The 24382-nt window shown below is 48.8% G+C and overlaps 1 protein-coding gene across 5 annotated transcripts in view; it reads right to left on the minus strand.

Annotated features, from left to right (window-relative positions):
* The window catches only part of SLTM (SAFB like transcription modulator), a 312645-nt gene that overhangs the window by 129128 nt on the left and 159135 nt on the right, over nucleotides 1-24382 (minus strand). For all 5 annotated transcript variants that reach the window (XM_063926177.1, XM_063926176.1, XM_063926179.1 and 2 more), the window contains one exon: nucleotides 4938-4991. In XM_063926177.1, the coding sequence (XP_063782247.1) occupies nucleotides 4938-4991 (54 nt within the window). The remainder of the gene's footprint in view (nucleotides 1-4937; nucleotides 4992-24382) is intronic.

The following is a 24382-nucleotide window of genomic DNA, read 5'->3' on the forward strand; positions in this document are numbered from 1 at the left end:
CGGATGAAGATCGTGTCTGCTGAGGAAGTCTGCTTCCCAGTTGTCCACGCCCGGGATGAACACTGCTGACAGTGCTATCACGTGATTCTCCGCCCAGCGAAGAATCTTGGCAGCTTCTGCCATTGCACTCCTGCTTCTTGTGCCGCCCTGCCTGTTTACATGGGCGACCGCCGTGATGTTGTCCGACTGAATCAACACCGGCTTTCCTTGCAGGAGAAGTTCCGCCTGGCTTAGAGCATTGTAGATTGCTCTTAGTTCCAGAATGTTTATGTGAAGAGACTTTTCCAGACTCGTCCATACTCCCTGGAAGTTTCTTCCTTGTGTGACTGCTCCCCAGCCTCTCAGGCTGGCGTCCGTGGTCACCAGGATCCAATCCTGAATGCCGAATCTGCGGCCTTCTAATAGGTGAGCCTTCTGCAACCACCACAGAAGTGACACCCTTGTCTTTGGTGACAGGGTTATTCGCAGGTGCATCTGCAGATGCGACCCTGACCATTTGTCCAACAGATCCCTTTGGAATATTCTTGCATGGAATCTGCCGAATGGAATTGCTTCGTAAGAAGCCACCATTTTTCCCAGGACTCTTGTGCATTGATGTACTGACACTTTTCCTGGTTTTAGGAGGTTCCTGACCAGATCGGATAACTCCTTGGCTTTTTCCTCTGGAAGGAAAACCTTTTTCTGAACCGTGTCCAGAATCATTCCTAGGAACAGCAGACGAGTTGTCGGGATTAAATGGGATTTTGGAATATTCAGAATCCACCCGTGTTGTCTTAGCACCTCTTGAGATAGTGCTAAAGCTGTCTCCAGCTGTTCTCTGGACCTTGCCCTTATTAGGAGATCGTCCAAGTATGGGATAACTAATACGCCTTTTCTTCGAAGAAGAATCATCATCTCGGCCATTACCTTGGTAAAGACCCGAGGCGCCGTGGACAATCCGAACGGCAGCGTCTGAAACTGATAGTGACAGTTTTGAACAATGAACCTGAGGTACCCCTGGTGTGCGGGGTAAATCGGAACGTGTAGATACGCATCCTTGATGTCCAAGGATACCATAAAGTCCCCTTCTTCCAGGTTCGCTATCACTGCTCTGAGTGACTCCATCTTGAACTTGAACTTTTTTATGTAGAGGTTCAAGGACTTCAGATTTAGAATAGGCCTTACCGAGCCATCCGGCTTCGGTACCACAAATAGAGTGGAATAATACCCCTTTCCTTGTTGTAATAGGGGTACTTTGACTATCACCTGCTGAGCGTACAGCTTGTGAATGGCTTCCAACACCCTCTCCCTTTCGGAAGAGACGGTTGGTAAGGCAGACTTCAGGAAACGATGAGGAGGATCCGTCTCTAATTCCAACCTGTACCCCTGAGATATTATCTGCAGGATCCAGGGGTCTACCTGCGAGTGAGCCCACTGCGCGCTGTAATTTTTGAGACGGCCCCCCACTGTCCCCGAGTCCGCTTGAGAGGCCCCAGCGTCATGCTGAGGTTTTTGCAGGAGCCGGGGAGGGCTTCTGTTCCTGGGAAGGAGCTGCCTGTTGGTGTCTCTTCCCTCTTCCTCTGCCTCGTGGCAGGTACGACAAGCCCTTTGCTCTCTTATTTTTGTAGGAGCGAAAAGGCTGCGGTTGAAAGGTCGGTGCCTTTCTCTGTTGGGGAGTGACTTGAGGTAAAAAAGTGGATTTCCCGGCAGTAGCCGTGGCCACCAAGTCTGATAGACCAACTCCAAATAACTCCTCCCCTTTATACGGCAAAACCTCCATGTGACGTTTTGAATCCGCATCGCCTGTCCACTGTCGTGTCCATAAGGCTCTTCTGGCTGAAATGGACATAGCACTCACCCGAGATGCCAGTGTGCAAATATCCCTCTGTGCATCACGCATATAGATAAATGCATCCTTTATTTGTTCTAACGACAGTAAAACATTGTCCCTATCTAGGGTATCAATATTTTCAATCAGGGATTCTGACCAAACTACTCCAGCACTGCACATCCAGGCAGTTGCTATAGCTGGTCGTAGTATAACACCTGCATGTGTGTATATATTCTTTTGAATAACTTCCATCTTTCTATCTGATGGATCCTTAAGTGCGGCCGTCTCAGGAGAGGGTAACGCCACTTGTTTGGATAAGCGTGTGAGCGCCTTGTCCACCTTAGGGGGTGTTTCCCAGCGCGCCCTAACCTCTGGCGGGAAAGGGTATAATGCCAATAACTTTTTTGAAATTATCAACTTTTTATCAGGAGCAACCCACGCTTCATCACACACGTCATTTAATTCTTCTGATTCAGGAAAAACTGTTTGTAGTTTTTTCACACCATACATAATACCCTGTTTTACGGTATCTGTAGTATCAGCTAAATGTAACGTCTCCTTCATTGCCAAAATCATATAACGTGTGGCCCTACTGGAAAATACGTTTGAATTTCTACCGTCGTCACTGGAATCAGTGCCCGTGTCTGGGTATGTGTCGACCGACTGAGGCAAAGGGCGTTTTACAGCCCCTGACGGTGTTTGAGGCGCCTGGACAGGCATTAATTGATTGTCCGGCCGCCTCATGTCCTCAACTGACTGTTTAAGGGAAGATAAACCATCACGTAATTCCACAAATAAAGGCATCCATTCTGGTGTCGACCCCCTGGGGGGTGACATCTGCATATTTGGCAATTGCTCCGCCTCCACACCAATATCGTCCTCATACATGTCGACACCACGTACCGACACACACCGCAAACTCACAGGGAATGCTCTAATGAAGACAGGACCCACTAGCCCTTTTGGGGAGACAGAGGGAGAGTCTGCCAGCACACACCACAAAGCGCTATATATACAAGGGATATCCTTATATTAAGTGCTCCCTTATAGCTGCTTTAATATATATATATATAGCCATTAATGTGCCCCCCCTCTCTGTTTTACCCTGTTTCTGTAGTGCAGTGCAGGGGAGAGACCTGGGAGCCGTTCTGACCAGCGGAGCTGTGACAGAAAATGGCGCCGTGTGCTGAGGAGATAGGCCCCGCCCCTTTTTCGGCGGGTTCTTCTCCCGCTATTTTTCCAGTCAGGCAGGGGTTAAATATCTCCATATAGCCCCTATGGGCTATATGTGAGGTATTTTTAGCCTTGTATAAGGTTTATATTTGCCTCTCAGAGCGCCCCCCCCCAGCGCTCTGCACCCTCAGTGACTGCCCAGTGAAGTGTGCTGAGAGGAAAATGGCGCACAGCTGCAGTGCTGTGCGCTACCTTATGAAGACTGAGGAGTCTTCAGCCGCCGGTTTCCGGACCTCTTCACGCTTCAGCATCTGCAAGGGGGTCGGCGGCGCGGCTCCGGGACCGGACTCCACGGCTGGGCCTGTGTTCGATCCCTCTGGAGCTAATGGTGTCCAGTAGCCAAGCAGCAAATCCACTCTGCATGCAGGTGAGTTTACTACTTTCCCCCTAAGTCCCACGTTGCAGTGATCCTGTTGCCAGCAGGACTCACTGTAAAGAAAAAAACCTAAACTAAACTTTCTCTAAGCAGCTCTTTAGGAGAGCCACCTAGATTGCACCCTTCTCGTTCGGGCACAAAATCTAACAGGAGTCTGGAGGAGGGTCATAGGGGGAGGAGCCAGTGCACACCACCTGACCTAGTAAAGCTTTACTTTTTTGTGCCCTGTCTCCTGCGGAGCCGCTATCCCCCATGGTCCTTTCAGGAACCCCAGCATCCACTTAGGACGATAGAGAAATAAATATGGTAAGTGAACCTGTTACCGCTGGGCAGGAGCTTTCGATTCCTGCTCCCTGGTGTTGTCCCGTTAGCCAGGGAGATGATGTACACCAGAGCCTCAGCGGGATGAAGCAGTGTTGTAATATGTGGGAGACTTGATTCGGGCGTCCTCACCAAAACGCTGCTGCATGCGGGAGCTCCGTGTCCCCTTTCACATTGGTCGTTTGCCGATGGAGCCGGAGTGGCAGGGGCCCGGCCAGAAGCACCGATCAACAGCCCGTTTGACGCTCGTATCACCCGTCAGTGTGGTAGCGGCTGTGGCTGAGGGCCGCGCGGGGTTGAAGCTGCGGGCTGGGGCGCTTATACTGCAGCCGTCGGTCTGGTTTCCCGTGCACGGCTCAGATGGAGATGGAAGTACACAGCGGTACCGGTCCTCATGAAATTTCCTGTATTCCTTAACGCGTTTCAACGCCAGCAGGGCGTCTTCCTCAAAAGGCAGGTACCCCTGCCACTCCGGGGAGCAGGAATCGAAAGCTCCTGCCCAGCGGTAACAGGTTCACTTACCATATTTATATTTCTATATATTTTTTTCAACTATCTGTTTACATTGCTAATATCTGTTGAACAAATCTACTCCAACCCGGGTCACGGGTACCACCCTGTGGGCATGCCACTGTGAGTCACAGCTGCACGTGTGTATATATTGTTTTTTGTGTAATCCCGAGACTCTTGTGTCAACAGTGGCTATTTTTCATGTTTGCAACCTGTATTCTAACCAAATATCAGGTGTTTTGATCTATCACACTGCTGCACAACATTATTGTGATGTTTTAATTATTGTCTTACACCCCCGGGAGGTTGTTGCATTGTATTTAATGTGTATTTTTATTAAATATTTTATACTATATGATTGTTAAGCGCCACTTGGTTTTTTTTTTGGTACTTTTAAAACACATTTAGTGAACTTTTTTTCTTTTAAGAACAAAATGTAGTTGCTCTTTAAAAGGCAGTGTGCCCTTCGCTAATATTAAAGTCAACTAAGTTTTAGAAGGAATTGCACCTCAACAGCTGTGCACAAAGAAACAATCCCTAGAAAGTGCACCCACATCAATTATTTAGTTTATCCCAAGCAAAACCTATTTCCAAAAACACAACAGATCCCATAAAAGTAAGGTTTCTTTATAAACATGCAAGCAGAATCAAAGCCATCAATTTTACTGAATGACAAATACTACTTACATCTGGAACAACATCATGATCAGAAAAGGTTTGTGAATCTTGATTTTCATTATCCTAAAAAAAGAAAATATAAAATGGAAATAAGTGTTAACCTGCATTAGTAATATGTAAGCAGCACACATTTAACGTAATTATATTTAAGGGCTGGTACAAGCCAGCATTTGAACAGGAGTTCATAAACATTTGGTACTTTATGCTTAAAGAGAGCTTTTTACAGCTTTTTTACGGATTTCTGGATGGCACTGCGGTTAGAGAATTGCAGACTCCAATATTCCAAAGACATACTACTAGGTTGTCTTTGCTTTTGTGTGGTAGGGAACATAGACTGAGCTCCACTGGGGCAATGACACCTGTGGAAAGTTACAGTGGTAGTAACAGTGGTAGAAGTTACAGTGGTAGAAAGTTATAAGTGGTCAATATTCTCTGAAACCTTTTTAGAATATGTAGGTGCTACACAAATGGAGTCAACCTTAATGTACTCAATACGAAAATCATCCCATATGAAATGCCCAGAGCAGTCTTCAAAAGGGACACGTGGCACAATATGGAAAGCAGTACTAAGCACCAATAAGATGGTCTTACACGGTATACATAAAAAAAAAAAAAGATGATTAAAAACCCACAGAAGTGAGCAAGTGCTTAAGTGATAAATTTAATTATCTGCCATATGGTGCACTTCAATGAATACAATCTTCTGTCCTACATGTCAGATCATAACATGGTGAGCCACAATCTAAAGTCATAATGACATCTACACAATGGTGAGAAATGCACCAGTACCTGTATGTAATGTGCATTCATGTGTTTTTAATAACAGAAAGGGAGAACGTGATCAAGCTCTAAAGTAGTAAGCCGATTTGTTAAGAGAAGACCTAAATGTAGAAGATATACTAGGTATATACTAAAGAACGTTTAAGTTAAGTTCAAACACATACATGAAAAGAGCAACTTAAAAAAAAAAAATAAAAAAAAATAAGATTTTACTTACCGGTAAATCTATTTTTCGTAGTCCGTAGTGGATGCTGGGGACTCCTTAAGGACCATGGGGAATAGCGGGCTCCGCAGGAGACTGGGCACTCTAAAGAAAGATTTAGTACTATCTGGTGTGCACTGGCTCCTCCCTCTATGCCCCTCCTCCAGACCTCAGTTAAGGAAACTGTGCCCGGAAGAGCAGGCATTATAAGGAAAGGATTTTGGAATCTCGGGTAAGACTCATACCAGCCACACCAATCACACTGTACAGCTTGTGATAAACTTACCCAGTCAACAGTATGAACAACAGGGCATCAACAATGGATGCCAACATAACATAACCCATTAGTAAGCAATAACTATATACACGTATTGCAGAAAGTCCGCACTTGGGACGGGCGCCCAGCATCCACTACGGACTACGAGAAATAGATTTACCGGTAAGTAAAATCTTATTTTCTCTGACGTCCTAGTGGATGCTGGGGACTCCGTAAGGACCATGGTGATTATACCAAAGCTCCCAAACGGGCGGGAGAGTGCGGATGACTCTGCAGCACCGAATGGGCAAACTCAAGGTCCTCCTCAGCCAGGGTATCAAACTTGTAGAATTTTGCAAATGTGTTTGAACCCGACCAAGTAGCTGCTCGGCAAAGCTGTAATGCCGAGACCCCCCGGGCAGCCGCCCAAGAAGAGCCTACCTTCCTTGTGGAATGGGCTTTCACTAATTTTGGATGCGGCAATTCAGCCGCAGAATGAGCCTGCTGAATCGTGTTACAGATACAGCGGGCAACGGTTTGCTTTGAAGCAGGAGCACCCAACTTGTTGGGGGCATATAGGATAAACAGCGAGTCAGGTTTCCGAACTCCAGCCGTTCGGGCTACATAAATCTTCAAAGCCCTGACTACATCAAGCAACTTGGAATCCTCCAAGTCACGAGTAGCCGCAGGCACCACAATAGGTTGGTTCAAATGAAAAGATGACACCACCTTTGGCAGAAATTGGGGACGAGTCCGCAATTCTGCCCTGTTCATATGAAAAACCAGATAGGAGCTTTTACATGACAAAGCCGCCAACTCTGACACACGCCTAGCCGAAGCTAATGCCAATAGCATGACCACCTTCCACGGAAGATACTTCAGCTCCACGGTCTTAAGTGGTTCAAACCAGTGAGATTTTAGGAAACCCAAGGTGCCACTGGTGGCACAAAAGGGGGCTGAATGTGCAGCACTCCCTTAACAAACGTCTGAACTTCAGGAAGAGACGCCAGTTCCTTTTGAAAGAAAATGGATAGGGCCGAAATGTGGACCTTTATGGATCCCAACTTCAAGCCCATAGTCACTCCAGACTGTAGAAAGTGCAGAAATCTGCCCAGTTGGAATTCCTCTGTAGGGGCCTTCCAGGCCTCACACCAAGCAACATATTTTCGCCATATGCGGTGATAATGCTTTGCTGTCACGTCCTTCCTAGCCTTTATCAGCGTAGGAATAACTTCCTCCGGAGTGCCTTTTTCCGCTAGGATCTGGCGTTCAACCGCCATGCCGTCAAACGCAGCAGCGGTAAGTCTTGGAACAGGCAGAGCCCCTGTTGCAACAGGTCCTGTCTGAGAGGCAGAGGCCATGGGTCCTCTGTGAGCATTTCTTGCAATTCCGGGTACCAAGGTCTTCTTGGCCAATCCGGAACAATGAGTATTGTTCTCACTCCTCTTCTTCTTACGATTCTCAGTACCCTGGGTATGAGAGGAAGAGGAGGGAACACAGACCAACTGGAACACCCACTGTGTTACCAGGGCGTCCACAGCTATCGCCTGAGGGTCTCTTGACCTGGCGCAATACCGTTGCAGCTTTTTGTTGAGACGGGACGCCATCATGTCCACCTGTGGCAGTTCCCATCGACTTGCAATCTGAATGAAGACTTCAAAATGAAGTCCCCACTCTCCCGGGTGGAGTTCGTGCCTGCTGAGGAAGTCTGCTTCCCAGTTGTCCACTCCCGGAATGAACACTGCTGACAGTGCTTGTACATGATTCTCCGCCCACCGAAGAATCCTGGTGGCTTCCGCCATCGCGACTCTGCTTCTTGTGCCGCCCTGGCGGTTTACATGAGCCACCGCGGTGATGTTGTCTGCCTGAATCAGCACCGGTTGGTTGCGAAGCAGGGGCTCCGCTTGACTCAGGGCGTTGAATATGGCCCTTAATTGCAGGATATTTATGTGCAGACAAGTTTCCTGACTTGACCACAACCCTTGGAAGTTTCTTCCCTGAGTGACTGCCCCCCACCCCCGGAGGCTCGCATCCGTGGTCACCAGGACCCAGTCCTGTCTGCCGAATCTGCGGCCCTCGAGAAGGTGAGCACTCTGTAGCCACCACAGAAGAGACACCCTGGCCCTGGGGGACAGGGTGATCAGCCGATGCATCTGAAGATGCGATCTGGACCATTTGTCCAACAGATCCCATTGAAAGATCCTCACATGGAACCTGCCGAAGGGAATGGCTTCGTACGATGCCACCATCTTTCCCAGGACTCGTGTGCAGTGATGCACCGACACCTGTTTCAGTTTTAAGAGGTCTCTGACTAGAGTCACAAACTCTTGAGCCTTCTCCGTCGGGAGAAACACCTTCTTCTGGTCTGTGTCCAGAATCATGCCCAGAAAGGGCAGACGCGTCGTAGGAATCAGCTGCGACTTTGGGATATTCAGAATCCAGCCATGCTGTTGCAACACTTCCTGTAAGTGCGCTACGCTGATCTGCAACTGCTCCCTCGACCTCGCCTTTATGAGGAGATCGTCCAAGTATGGGATAACTGTGACTCCTTGCTTTCTCAGGATCACCATCATTTCTGCCATTACTTGGTAAATATTCTCTGTGCCGTGGAGAGCGCAAACGGCAACGTCTGGAATTGGTAATGACAGTCCTGTACCACAAATCTGAGGTACTCCTGATGAGGCGGATAAAAGGGGACATGCAAGTAAGCATCATTGATGTCCAGAGACACCATAAAATCCCCCTCTTCCAGGCTTGCAATGACCGCTCTGAGCGATTCCATTTTGAACTTGAATCTTTTCAGATAAATGTTCAGGGACTTTAAATTTAATATAGGTCTGACCGAACCGTCCGGTTTCGGTATCACAAAACATTGTGGAATAGTATCCCTTCCCCTGTTGATGAAGGGGAACCTCTACCACCACCTGCTGGAGAAATAGCTTGTGAATTGCCGCTACCACTACTTCCCTTTCTATGGGGGAAGCTGGCAGGGCCGATTTTAGGTAACGGTGAGGGGGCATCACCTCGAATTCCAGCTTGTATCCCTGAGACACAATCTGTATAGCCCAGGGATCCACCTGTGAGCGAACCCACTGGTGGCTGAAATGTCGGAGACGCGCCCCCACCGCTCCTGGCTCCACCCGTGGAGCCCCAGTGTCATGCGGTGGATTTAGTGGAAGACGGGGAGGACTTCTGTTCCTGGGAACTAGCTGTAAGGTGCAGCTTTTTTCCTCTGCCCCTGCCTCTAGCAAGAAAGGAAGCACCTCTGATCTTCTTGCTTCTTTGTGCACGAAAGGACTGCATTTGGTAATACGGTGCTTTCTTCGGTTGTGAGGGAATATATGGCAAAGAGTTTGACTTCCCAGACGTAGCTGTGGAAACCAGGTCCGAGAGACCGTCCCCAAACAATTCCTCACCCTTGTAAGGTAACACCTCCATGTGTTTTTTGGAGTCGGCATCACCTGTCCACTGCCGAGTCCACAGGACCCTCCTGGCAGAAATTGACATTGCATTAATTCTAGAGCCCAGTAGGCAAATGTCCCTCTGGGCATCCCTCATATATAGGACAGTGTCTTTTATATGCCCCAGGGTCAGCATAATGGTATCCCTGTCTAAGGTATCCATTTCCTCAGACAGATTATCTGTCCACGCTGCTACAGCACTACACATCCACGCCGACGCAATTGCCGGCCTCAGTAGATTCCCTGAATGTGTATAAACAGATTTCAGGATACTTTCCTGCTTTCTATCTGCAGGATCCTTTAGGGTGGCCGCATCCTGCGACGACAGGGCCACCTTCTTAGATAAGCGTGTCAGAGCTTTATCTACCCTAGGGGAGGATTCCCAGCGCACCCTGTCCTCTGGCGGGAAAGGGTACGCCATAAGTAACCTTTTGGAAATCAGGATTTTCTTATCTGGGGAATCCCACGCTCTTTCACATAACTCATTTAACTCATGTGAAGGGGGAAAAGTCACCTCTTGCTTTTTCTCCCCATACATATAAACCCTCTTGTCAGGGACAGGGTTTACCTCAGATGTGTGTAAAATATCCTTCATCGCTATAATCATGTAACGTATAGCTTTTGTCATTTTTGGTTGCAATTTTGCATCATCGCCGTCGACACTGGAGTCAGAATCCGTGTCGACATCTGTGTCAACCATTTTGGATAGTGGGCGCTTTTGAGACCCTGAGGGCCTCTGCGCTGTAGGATCAGGCATGGGTTGAGACCCTGACTGGCCCGAGGTATCAGCTTTATCCAACCTTTTATGTAAGGAGTTCACATTATCATTTAACACCTTCCACATATCCATCCAATCAGGTGTCGGCACCGTCGGCGGCGACACGTCAGTCAACTGCACTTGCTCTGCCTCCACATAGCCCTCTTCGTCAAACATGTCGACACACGCGTACCGACACCACACACACAGGGGAAGCTCTAAATGAGGACAGGACCCCCACAAGGCCTTTTGGAGAGACAGAGTTTGCCAGCACACACCCCAGCGCTATATAACCCAGGGATTACACAGTAACTTAGTGTTTACCCAGTAGCTGCTGTATTAGGATTATTTGCGCCTAAATTTATGTTTTCCCCCTCTCTTTTTTACCCTTCTACCGTGATTCTGCAGGGGAGAGCCTGGGGAGCTTCCTCTCAGCGGAGCTGTGGAAGGAAAATGGCGCTGGTGAGTGCTGAGGAAGAAGGCCCCGCCCCCTCAGCGGCGGGCTTCTGTCCCGCGATTTCTTGTAAAATAAATGGCGGGGGCTCATACATATAACAGTGTGCCACTGTTTATATGCAGCATTCGCCAGGAGGTAACAATTGCTGTCCAGGGCGCCCCCCCCTGCACCCTACAGTGACCGGAGTGTGTGGGCGCAATGGCGCATAGCTGCAGTGCTGTGCGCTACCTCATGTGAAGACAGGAGTCTTCTGCCGCCGATTTCGATGTCTTCTCCGCTTCTGCCGGCTTCTATCTTCTGGCTCTGCGAGGGGGACGGCGGCGTGGCTCCGGGAACGGACGACAAGGTCAGGTCCTGTGTTCGATCCCTATGGAGCTAATGGTGTCCAGTAGCCTAAGAAGCGCAACCTAGCCGCAGTTAGTAGGTTTGCTTCTCTCCCATCAGTCCCTCGTAGCAAAGAGTCTGTTGCCAGCAGAAGCTCTCTGAAAATAAAAAACCTAACTCAATGATCGCAAAAACGCGCTATAGCGCGTTTTTTACCCGTTTTTGAGGACATGGGACTCCAGTTTACAAAGTGGGCGGGTCCCCGGGGACGCGCTCCTCATTCCGCCAATCTGTAAGGGGGATTTGTTTAACTGACATGCAGGCCTCGTGCTGCATGATATAAAGAGGAGGTGGGGCCAGTTTCCCCTCCTCTTTGGCGCCAGGATGCTTGCGGAGGCCGGGTGACTCGGTGTCCGGAAGTTTAAGTTTATAGTGCGTATAGGGGACGGGGGTTGCCACAGGGACTATTTTGAGGTGCTGGCAATTATGTGCAGGGATCGGAGTCCGTGATCTAGTGGGTAAAGCTGGACAAAATGCCTGGGGCTTCCCGCGGTGCCGTCTGAGGCAGTGGCCGCGCTACCGCTCTTGCCTTTGATGTGTTCTCAAAGCAAGAGCGGTAGCACGGCCACTGCCTCAGACGGCACCGCGGGAAGCCCCAGGCATTTTGTCCAGCTTTACCCACTAGATCACGGACTCAGATCCCTGCTGACAAGTGGTGCGTTCAAATCCCGTCAGTCAGTCCGCTATGGCCACCCGGGTGAAGTATGGCGGCGGTATTCGTATAGCTGCGGCCGTGACTAACACGTGTGAGTGTTTGCCTGGGTTTGTTATGGGGTCCGGGGTTCCCGTGGCGACGGTGCAGCTGGTGCAGGGACTCAAGTAGGAAGTGTTCGGTGACTAACTAGCTCCTTTATTGCAGCTGTAAAGGTTCCCTGGCTGGCGTCTTCTGAGGGAGGGGGGCTGGAGCTGTGGTCGGCTGTGTTTTTCCCCAAAGGTGATGTGATGGATTGCCTGATAGTTTTTTGTTTTTGTTTTTTTTTGGGGGGGGGAGGGGGAAGCAAGTGGGAGAAGAGAACTACTGGCTGCCAGAATGCTGTGGGTCCCACAGTGAGATAGAGGGGGCTGGTGATTGATTTTGCCGACACTGTTAATTGGGGCAACTCTTGTGGGTGACCCCAATTAACTTTGCACAGCCAATCAGGAGAGTGCCATGACATGGCGCTCCCTGATTGGCTGGAGGGACCTTCACTGACAGAATTTGGAGAGAATCCTAGCCTGGGGTACTATTTAAATTCTCCTAGGGGATAAGTGATTGTCCTTGACCCATGAACTGAACGTTTTAAGCTGATGACTTATGAATTGAGTCTATTTTAGTCAAATACAGATGCCACAAATTCTATGTTTTTAAATAAATATTTTAATAAATTGTTATATTAATTCAATATAAAACCTACCGTCCTTTTTGATTTGTATCTAATTATGTTATCTTGATTTTATGAGAGATTAGAGGGAATAACCCATTGGTACAACATAGCGCAGGTGTTTTTTCTTTTCTGTTTTGTGACTTTATTGGGGATTACCACCCCCTACACCAGCTGCTACTGACAGCGCACCCCATCCATATTTCTCTTCACTGACAGAAGTCATGGGGGTCCCGCAAGTCGGGGATAGGGGTTCCATGGAACCCCTTTAAGTGGGTGGTTCGGGTTATTCGTTTTTTTTTTTAATCGAGTTCCTGGATTACAACATTAAAAGAGGCCAGTGATTGCAAAAACGCGCTATAGCGCGTATTTTACCCGGTTTTGAGTTCAGGGGACTCGCTTCTCTAAAATGGGAGGGTCCCTGGGGACGCGGTCCGCTGCGGCCAATTACAATCATGTTAAATGAGTGATTCCACTGTGGGGGGAGTAGGGGAGTAACACGGAGGCGCCGATTCGTCACTTATGGACGCGGCAGACTGAGCGCTGCTGTTGTTGGATACCTTCGCTTTGGCGCCCTCGGATCGTTCCCGCACTCGTGTACTGAGCGGGCCGCCTCTAAAATGGTCAGTGTCCCCGCCGCTACGATCAGCAGAACTAAGCGCTGGACGGTGTGTGTACAGTGTATATCTCACACCATATCCCGGTCTCTGCGCTGCCGTGTACTGACCACTTGCTGCCCGCTGTATTTGTGCCTGCATATGGGCTCACGCTGTGCCAGGGTGTAAGTGGAGGGGGCCAGTTACATGCATGTGTGCCCGCGATTGTAAGGGGAGAGGGTCAATGTGTGCCCAGGGTATAAGAGGTGGAGGATTATGAGATGAGCAGCTGCTGTGTGTGTGTGTGTGTGTGTGTGTGTGTCTGGGGTATGAGGTGTGTGTATGTGTGTCTGGGGTATGAGGTGTGTGTGTGTGTGTCTGGGGTATGAGGTGTGTGTGTCCGGGGTATAAGGTGGGCAGATGCTGTGTGTGCGTCCGGGGTATAAGGTGGACAGACGCTGTGTGTGTGTGTGCGCGTCCGGGGTATAAGGTGGGCAGATGCTGTGTGTGTGTGTGTGTGCGCGTCCGGGGTATAAGGTGGGCAGATGCTGTGTGTGTGTGCGTCCGGGGTATAAGGTGGGCAGATGCTGTGTGTGTGTGCGTCCGGGGTATAAGGAGGACAGACGCTGTGTGTGTGTGTGCGCGTTCGGGGTATAAGGTGGTCAGACGCTGTGTGTGTGTGTGTGTGTGTGTGTGTGTGTGTGTGTGTGTGTGTGTGTGTGTGTGTGTGTGTGTGTGTGTGTGTGTCCGGGGTATAAGGTGGACAGACGGTGTGTGTGTGTGTGTGTGTGTGTGTGTGTGTCCGGGGTATAAGGTGGTCAGATGCTGTGTGTGTGTGTGTGTGTGTGTGTGTGTGTGTGTGTGTGTGTGTGTGTGTGTGTGTGTGTGTGTGTCCGGGGTATAAGGTGGTCAGATGCTGTGTGTGTGTGTGTGTGTGTGTGTGTGTGTGTGTGTGTGTGTGTCCGGGGTATAAGGTGGTCAGATGCTGTGTGTGTGTGTGTGTGTGTGTGTGTGTGTGTGTGTGTGTGTGTGTGTGTGTGCGTGCGTCCGGGGTATAAGGTGGTCAGATGCTGTGTGTGCGCGTCCGGGGTATAAGGTGGTCAGATGCTGTGTGTGCGTGTGTGTGCGTCCGGGGTATAAGGTGGACAGACGCTGTGTGTGTGTGTGTGTGTGTGTGTGTGTGTGTGCGTCCGGGGTATAAGGTGGACAGACGCTGTGTGTGTGTGTGTGTGTGTGTGCGCGTGCGTGCGGGGTATAAGGTGGTCAGATGCTGTGTGTGTGTGTGTGTGTGTGTGTGTGTGTGTGTGTGTGTGTGCGTGCGCGCGTCCGGGGTATAAGGTGGACAGACGCTGTGTGTGTGTGTGTGTGTGTGTGTGTGTGTGTGTGTGTGTGTGTGTGTGTGTGTGTGTGTGTGTGCGCGCGTCCGGGGTATAAGGTGGGCAGATGCTGTGTGCGCGTCCGGGGTATAAGGTGGGCAGATGCTGTGTGCGCGTCCGGGGGTATAAGGTGAACAGATGCTGTGTGCGCGTCCGGGGGTATAAGGTGAACAGATGCTGTGTGTGTGTGCGTCCGGGGTATAAGGTGGGCAGATGCTGTGTGTGCGTCCGGGGTATAAGGTGAACAGATGCTGTGTGTGTGCGCGTCCGGAGTATAAGGTGGGCAGATGCTGTGTGTGCGTCCGGGGTATAAGGTGGGCAGATGCTGTGTGTGCGTCCGGGGTATAAGGTGGACAGATGCTGTGTGTGTGTGTGTGTGTGTGTGTGTGTGTGTGTGTGTGCGCGCGTCCGGAGTATAAGGTGGGCAGATGCTGTGTGTGTGTGTGTGTGTGGTGGGTAGCTGCTGTGTGTGTGCCTGGGGTATGATGCACTGTGTCTCGGCGCTCTACCTGGTGCAATGTGTCTCGGCGCTCTATCTGGTGCAATGTGTCTCGGCGCTCTATCTGGTGCAATGTGTCTCGGCGCTCTATCTGGTGCAATGTGTCTCGGCGCTCTATCTGGTGCAATGTGTCTCGGCGCTCTACCTGGTGCAATGTGTCTCGGCGCTCTATCTGGTGCAATGTGTCTCGGCGCTCTACCTGGTGCAATGTGTCTCGGCGCTCTACCTGGTGCAATGTGTCTCGGCGCTCTACCTGGTGCAATGTGTCTCGGCGCTCTACCTGGCGCAATGTGTATAACTTGCTCTGCCTGGCGCATTGTATATAACTTGCTCTGCCTGGCACAATGTGTGTAACGTGCTCTGCCTGGCACAATGTGTAACGTGCTCTACCTGGTGCAATGTATATAACGTGCTCTACCTGGTGCAATGTATATAACGTGCTCTACTGGGTGCAATGTGTATAATAATGCACTCTAACGTGCACAATGTGTATAAAGTGCTCTACCTGGCGCAATGTGTATAACGGGCTCTACCTGGTGCAATGTGTATAATGTGCTCTACTTGGAGCAAAGTGTATAGCGAGCTCTACCTGGTGCAATATGTATAACGTGCTCTACCTGGCGCAGTGTGTATAGGAGGTTCTACCTGGTGCAATCTGTATAAGCGGCACTACTGTGATGTAATGTGAATTTGCACTATTATGTGGTCACGCTCCTTCCCCATGAAGCCACGCCCCTCAAATTTTGCGGCGCGCCTTCGGCGCGCACTGCCTGTGCTTTACGATCTAGTAAGGTGGAGCACCAATTCACTTTCTGCCTAAGGGCACCAAAATGTCTAGATACAGCACTGGTGCAGGGTGTCCTGCATGCTACATAGCCCAGCAGCATTGTCACCCCATCCCCCCACCTTGCAACACTTTTGTAGTGTCCAAATAAGATTAAGATTAATAAGAACCTTCATTTCGATGGGACCCAGAAAAGGACCGGTAGGACCCCAATTTTTGAAAGTGAGGGGTCATTGGGACCCACTTTTTTTGGGGATTAGCGCGATCACTGCTAACTAAAATACTTTCTTATTAGCAAGCTCAGGAGAGCTAACTAAAAGCACCCAGCTCTGTCCGGGCACAGATTCTAACTGAGGTCTGGAGGAGGGGCATAGAGGGAGGAGCCAGTGCACACCAGTAGTACTAAATCTTTCTTTGGAGTGCCCAGTCTCCTGCGTAGCCCGCTATTCCCCATGGTCCTTACGGAGTCCCCAGCATCCACTAGGACGTCAGAGAAAAAACAATTGAACAGAATAGTTGAAAAACAGTAATGGAATATTCAAGTATTCAAATGGGCTGAAAAAATAAGATTTTAAACCTACCGGTAAATCTTTTTCTCGTAGTCCGTAGAGGATGCTGGGGACTCCGTAAGGACCATAGGGATAGACGGGCTCCGCAGGAGACATGGGCACTTTAAGAAAGACTTTAGGTCTGGGTGTGCACTGGCTCCTCCCTCTATGCCCCTCCGCTAGACCTCAGTTAGTGAAACTGTGCCCAGAGGAGACGGACAGCACGAGGAAAGGATTTTTGTTAATCCAAGGGCAAGATTCATACCAGCCACACCAATCACACCGTATAACTTGTTTATCTATTAAATAGTTAACAGTATGAAAAAACAACGTAGCATCAGTCCAACCTGATGAAACTATAACATAGCCCTTATGTACTAAATAACTAAATACAAGTCTAGCAGAAGTAGTCCACACTTGGGACGGGCGCCCAGCATACTCTACGGACTACGAGAAAAAGATTTACCGGTAGGTTTAAAATCTTATTTTCCCTAACGTCCTAGAGGATGCTGGGGACTCCGTAAGGACCATGGGGATTATACCAAAGCTCCCAAACGGGCGGGAGAGTGCGGATGACTCTGCAGCACCAAATGAGCAAACCTTAGGTCCTCCTCAGCCAGGGTATCAAACTTCTAGAACTTTGCAAAGGTGTTTGAACCCGACCAAGTAGCAGCTCGGCACAGTTGTAGTGCCAAGACCCCTCGGGCAGCCGCCCAAGACGAGCCCACCTTCCTAGTGGAATGGGCCTTGACCGATTTTGGTAACGGCAATCCAGCCGTAGAATGCGCCTGCTGAATCGTGTTACAGATCCAGCGAGCAATAGTCTGCTTCGAAGCAGGGGCGCCAACCTTGCTGGCTGCATATAGGACAAATAGTGCTTCTATTTTCCTGACTCTAGCCGTTCTGGCCACATACATTTTCAAAGCCCTGACTACATTCAAGGGACTCGGAATCCTCAAAATCTCGTGTAGCCACAGGCACCACAATAGGTTGGTTCATACGAAAAGAGGACACCACCTTAAGCAAGAATTGAGAACGGGTCCGCAATTCCGCCCTATCCATATGGAAAACCAGATAGGGGCTTTTATGAGACAAATCCGCCAATTCCGACACTCGCCTAGCCGAAGCCAAGGCTAATAGCATGACCACCTTCCAAGTGAGATATTTTAACTCCACCGTTTGAAGTGGTTCAAACCAGTGCGACTTAAGGAAACTCAACACCACGTTAAGGTCCCAAGGCGCCACCGGAGGTATATAAGGAGGCTGAATATGCAGCACTCCCTTCACAAAAGTCTGTACTTCTGGGAGAGAAGCCAATTATTTTGAAAGAAAATGGATAAGGCCGAAATCTGAACCTTAATGGAGCCTAATTTTAGGCCCAAATTCACTCCAGTCTGTAGGAAGTGAAGGAAACGGCCCAGATGGAATTCTTCCGTAGGAGCATTCCTGGCCTCATACCAAGAAACATATTTTCGCCATATCCGGTGATAATGTTTCGCTGTTGCATCTTTCCTAGCCTTTATCAGAGTAGGAATGCCCTCATCCGGAATTCCCTTTTCTGCTAGGATCCGGCGTTCAACCGCCATGCCGTCAAACGCAGCCGCGGTAAGTCTTGGAACAGACATGGCCCCTGTTGTAATGGGTCCTGTCTTAGAGGAAGAGGCCACGGATCTTCTGTGAGCATTTCCAGCAGATCCGGATACCAGGTCCTTCTTGGCCAATCTGGAAAATTGAGAATTGTTCTCACTCCTCTTTTTCTTATTATTCTCAACACCTTGGGTATGAGGGGAAGAGGAGGAAACACATAAACCGACTGGAACACCCACGGTGTCACTAGGGCGTCTACTGCTACCGCCTGAGGGTCTTTTGATTTGGCGCAATACCTCTGTAGCTTTTTGTTGAGGCGGGACGCCATCATGTCTATCTGGGGCAGTCCACACTGACTTGCAATCTGTGCGAAGACTTCCCGATGAAGTCCCCACTCCCCTGGATGCAGGTCGTGTCTGCTGAGGAAGTCTGCTGACAGTGCGCTTACATGATTTTCCGCCCAGCGAAGAATCCTGGTGGCTTCCGCCATTGCCACTCTGCTCCTTATGCCGCATTAGCGGTTTACTTGAGCCACTGCGGTGATGTTGTCTGACTGGATCAGAACTGGTTGGTCGCGAAGTAAGTTCTCCGCTTGACATAGGGCGTTGTATATGGCCCTCAGTTCTAGGATGTTGATGTGAAGACAAGTCTCTTGACTTGTCCAAAGTCCTTGGAAGTTTCCTCCCTGTGTGACTGCTCCCCACCCTCTGAGGCTCGCGTCCGTGGTCACCAGGATCCAATCCTGAATGCCGAACCTGCGGCCTTCCAAAAGGTGAGCACTCTGCAACCACCACAGGAGAGATAACCTGGCCCTGGGGGACAGGGTGATCAGCTAATGAATTTGTAGATGTGACCCGGACCACTTGTCCAATAGGTCCCATTGGAAAATCCTTGCATGGAACCTGCCGAAGGGAATGGCTTCGTATGTTGCCACCATTTTTCCCAGTACTTGAGTGCAATGATGCAGACACACTTGTTTTGGCTTCAATAGGTTCTTGATTAAAGTCGTGAGTTCCTGAGCTTTTTCTATCGGAAGAAAAACACTTTTCTGGTCTGTGTCCAGAATCATGCCCAGGAAGGTCAGACGAGTCGTAGGAACCAGCTGTGACTTCGGGATATTGAGAATCCAGCCGTGTTGCTGTAACACCTTCAAAGAAAGCGACACGCTGTTCAGTAACTTCTCCTGTGATCTCGCTTTTATGAGATGGTCCAAGTATGGGATAATTGTGACACCCTGCTTGCGCAGGAGCACCATCATTTCCGCCATTACCTTGGAGAAAATCCTGGGGGCCGTGGAAAGCCGAAACGGCAACGTCTGAAATTGGTAATGACAATCCTGTACCGCAAATCTCAGGTACGCCTGGTGAGGTGGATAAATGGGGACATGAAGGTATGCATCCTTTATGTCCAGAGATACCATAAAATCCCCCTCTTCCAGGCTGGCGATGACCGCTCTGAGCGATTCCATCTTGAACTTGAACCGTTTTAAGTATAGGTTCAGGGATTTTAAATTCAATATGGGTCTGACCGAACCGTCCAGTTTCGGAACTACAAACAGGGTTGAGTAGTATCACTTCCCACTCTGAAGCAGGGGAACTTCGACCACCACTTGTTGAAGACACAATTTGTGAATAGCATTTAACACTATCTCCCTTTCTAGAGGAGAAGTCGGTAGAGCAGATTTGAAAAACCGGCGAGGAGGCACCTCTTCGAATTCCAGCTTGTATCCCTGAGAAACTATCTATTGCCCAGGGATCCACCTGCGAGTGAACACAGATGTTGCTGAAAAGTCGAAGACGTGCCCCCACTGGGGCGGACTCCCTCAGCGGAGCCCCAGCGTCATGCGGTGGATTTTGCAGAGGCCGGGGGGGACTTCTGTTCCTGGGAACTAGCTGTGCAGCTTTTTACCTCTGCCCTTACCTCTGGCAAGAAAGGACGATCCACGTACTCATTTTCTTTTATTTGAATGAAAGGACTGCATTTGATAATGTGGCGCTTTCTTAGGTTGTGAGGGAACATAAGGCAAAAAATTCGATTTACCTGCCGTAGCTGTGGAGACCAGGCCCGAGAGACCTTCCCCAAACTATTCCTCACCCTTGTAAGGTAAAACCTCCATATGTCTTTTTGAGTCGGCATAACCTGTCCACTGCCGAGGTCCAGAGGACTCGTCTAGCAGAAACTGACATAGCGTTTATTCTGGAACCCAGTAAACTAATGTCTCTTTGAGCATCTCTCATATACAAGACAGCATCCTTTATATGGCCCAGGGTCAATAAAATGGTATCTTTATCTAGGGTCTCAATTTCCGCTGATAAGGTATCTGTCCATGCTGCTACAGCGCTACAAACCCAGGCCGACGCAATTGCCGGTCTGAGTAATGTACCAGAATGTGTGTAAATGGATTTCAAGGTAACCTCCTGCTTGCGGTCAGCAGGATCCTTGAGGGTAGCCGTATCTTGGAATGGCAGCGCTATCTATTTTGACAAGCGTGTCAACGCTTTGTCCACCTTAGGGGAGGATTCCCACCGTATCCTGTCCGTTGGCGGGAAAGGATACGCAATAAGAATCCTTTTGGGAATCTGCAGTTTTTTGTCTGGAGATTCCCACGCTTTTTCACATAATTCGTTCAACTCATGTGAGGAGGGAAAAGTTACCTCAGGTTTCTTTCCCTTATACATGTGTACCCTCGTGTCAGGGACAGGGGGTTCCTGTGTGATATGCAACACTTCTTTTATTGCAATAATCATATATCATATACATTTAGCCACTTTTGGCTGTAACTTTGCATCATCGTAGTCGACACTGGAATCCGAATCTGTGTCGGTATCTGTGTCTCCTATCTGGGATAGTGGGCGCTTCTGAGACCCTGAAGGTCCCGGCGACATAGGGACAGACATGGGTTCACTCCCTGACTTTTCCTTAGCTTCAGCTTAGTCTAATCTTTTGTGCAATAAGTTCACACTAGCACTTAAAACATTCCACATATCCATCCAGTCAGGTGTCGGCACCGCCGGCGGAGACCTCACATTCATACGCTCCCTATCCTCCCTAGGTGAGCCTTCTACCTCAGACATGTCGACACACGCGTACCGACACCACACACACAGAGAACCTCTTATCTGAAGATAGTTTCCCCACCAGGCCCTTTGGGGGGAGAGAGAGAGAGAGAGAGAGAGAGAGAGAGAGAGAGAGAGAGGAGAGAGAGAGAGAGAGAGAGAGAGAGAGAGAGAGAGAGAGTGAGAGTGTATGTATGTATGTCAGCACACACCCCAGCGCTATATGACCCTGGAAAAAAAACACTAAATGTTTATCCAGTAGCACTGTTTATACTTTATATCCGCCAAATTTGTGCCCCCCTCCCTCTTAAAACCCCTCCATCACCGTGTATTAGCAGGGGAGAGTCCGGGGAGCTTCCTCTCTGCGCTGTGGAGAAAAATGGCGCTGGTGAGTGCTGAGGGAGAAGCCCCGCCCCCTCGGCGGCGGGCTTCTGTCCCGCTCAAAATTCCTGAAAACTGGCAGGGGCTCTGTTATATACATGTACAGTGCCCATCTGTACATGTATATACTTATTTTGCCAATGGAGATGTTTTATTGCTGCCCAGGGCGCCCCCCCTGCGCCCTTACAGTGACTGCGGTGTTTGAGGTGTATGGGAGCAATGGCGCACAGCTTTACTGCTGTGCGTTACCTCAGTGAAGATCATGAAGTCTTCTGCCGCCTCTGAAGTCTTCTTTTCTTCTCATACTCACCCGGCTTCTATCTTCCGGCTCTGCGAGGACGACGGCGGTGCGGCTCTGGGACGGACGGCAAGGGTGAGACCTGCGTACCAATCCCTCTGGAGCTAATGATGTCCAGTAGCCTAAGAAACAGAGCCTTGAAACTCACAGAAGTAGGTCTGTTTCTCTCTCCTCAGTCCCTCGATGCAGGGAGTCTGTTGCCAGCAGGCTCCTTGAAAAATAAAAAACCTAACAAATATACTTTCTGACAGGAAGCTCAGGAGAGCTCCCTGTAGTGCACCCATCTCCTCTGGGCACAGTATCAAACTGAGGTCTAGAGTAGGGGCATAGAGGGAGGAGCCAGTGCACACCCATACCTAAAGTCTTTCTTAAAGTGCCCATGTCTCCTGCGGAACCAGATTATCCCCATGGTCCTTATGGTGTCCCCAGCATCCTCTAGGACGTTAGAGAAAAAACCCCAAAACTCCCACATAGTCCTCCAGTAACAGGGTGCAAACAAATGCTTTCATACCTTCAGAACAGTTCATAAACCTACATGTAAAACGTCAATTCAATACGTTATCTGTAAGTCACTGGTAGTGTGGCCAATTGCTACACATTATCTGTTGTATTCTACAATGGAACACAGATTTCCTGAATCCCAAAAGTTTCAGAAAGGGCTTAGGCGTTATGCAGTTCACCCACCCGTGCAGACAAACAGGAAAGTGTACACTTTACTGCCCCATAATACTATTTTACACAGTTCATTTCACGCAAACCTTTAATAAATGGCATAACCTTTTCATCTATACACGAGAAGTATTATATTACATATGTTCTACAATTTGTTTATATTCTATTGCATGGCTTACTCAGCATCACAGGCTATGAAATGAACACATTTAGGGGTTGTGGTGACTCGCCCCAGCCTGGGTCATCTCTTGGTAACCCTGGACACTATACTTTTTCTAGCCTGCTTTCTACTTCTTAAGAATGTTAAGTGATGGGGAGGGAATATCTGCGTTTCCTCCTGTGCAGCACACTGCCTGTGTCCATAAGCAAAGTGTTATGTAAATCACTAAATCATCTCTCTAAACCGGATGTGTTACTTACAGAATGCATATGGTTTACACAGGATAGTGCTGCATGACTAGAGGTACATTGATTACTGTATTAGATTGTAATGTCTTGTTGTCCAGTGTGAATTTATCAGACCAGGTGTACTATCCTGTTTGTGTCTGGACTGGTGGGACACATGACAGGTAGTTCTAAGTGACCAGCCCACTCAACACCCCCCTCTCTTCAGTCCACACAGTAAGCCATGATCAGCCGAATGGAATGTGATCTCACAAATTACTGTAAGAAGTTGAAGAGGGGAGTTCTACTCCCTTATCAACATGGAGTGAGGTTCCTTCTAGAAATTTAGCTAGACATTGTGGCACCAGAAGTAAGAGGAGACATGGAGGAAGTATCACTAACTGTCCTATAGCCAGTCGCTTCATTTAATATAGGGCTTTGTAACTCACACCCAGGGACGTCACCTCATTGTTGGAAAATTTAGAGCTTTAAAAAGTGACAGTGCTTTTAAGACAGTTCCAATTATTTTCTTGGCATGGAATAACCTGGGAGATGGAATACTGGCTCCTATTAGAGAACACATTAGGCCAAAGCAGGTGGGATTATTAAGTCACAGGCTCAATGGGTGGGATTCATAGACGTCGATCCTATCAGCCGCGAAGGGTGCGATGTGCTGTTGCATTTAAACACCGGCACCTGATCTTGCACCCTTCACGGGCTGATTTCAGGCAGAATTCGCACAGAAGGGCTCGCCCCCAGAGATTCCGCTTCCTGCAGAATTGTGAAGTCTTTCAGCAGCATCTCTCCAAGTAGTACCCTGCTCAGCAGCCTCCCTCAGTGTAGCTTTCCACAGCCCAGGCGGGAAAGCATGGCAGGACTGCATAACTGAATGCTACTTCCATTACTGAAGGGCTCACTGTTTTAGGGAGGATGAATGCTCTTAGAGTACGGCTAATACTACTGGTGTGTGTGTGTGTGTGTGTGTGTGTGTGTGTGTGTGTGTGTGTGTGTGTGTGTGTGTGTGTGTGTGTGTGTGTGTGTGTGTGTGTGTGATTCTTTTCCCTTTTTTTTTATTTTTTAATTAATTGTTAGTAGTTTGTTTTTACATGTCTATATGGCACGCTGTGTAAAACAAAGGCATCGTTGTACCTTTGCTATTGTGTCTCTTCACATGCAATCCAAGGTACTCACTGAAGTAACTCGGGGGCCTGGGCGAGAGCTACAGGTTAAAATAACGCACACAAACCCAGGAAATCCTCACAGAGGACAATAAAATTAGCTGTGATAGGAGAGTTTTAATCACCAAGAGCACAGCAACTCGCCCTCTGCGTGGAACTCTTTCACCCCGGACTACAATATCTGTAGTATTATACACTGTAAGCTCCTAATGAATGACAATGTTTTTTTCTAAAATTGTGATGTTTAAGCAGGCTTAAGGGAGGAAATTAATAGTTTGGGTTAAAAAAAAAAAAAAAAAAAATCATGAGTCAACAATCACTGTTCAGTACATTTCTTCCATGTCTGTCGCAATAAACCATAGTTGAGAAATTAGTGTGCATTACTAACAGGTTTTTCCATACTATTAAACATTAACAATCAACTAAGACCGCAATTG

The sequence above is a fragment of the Pseudophryne corroboree genome, chromosome 6, assembly GCF_028390025.1.
Source record: "Pseudophryne corroboree isolate aPseCor3 chromosome 6, aPseCor3.hap2, whole genome shotgun sequence".
Lineage (NCBI taxonomy): Eukaryota > Metazoa > Chordata > Amphibia > Anura > Myobatrachidae > Pseudophryne > Pseudophryne corroboree.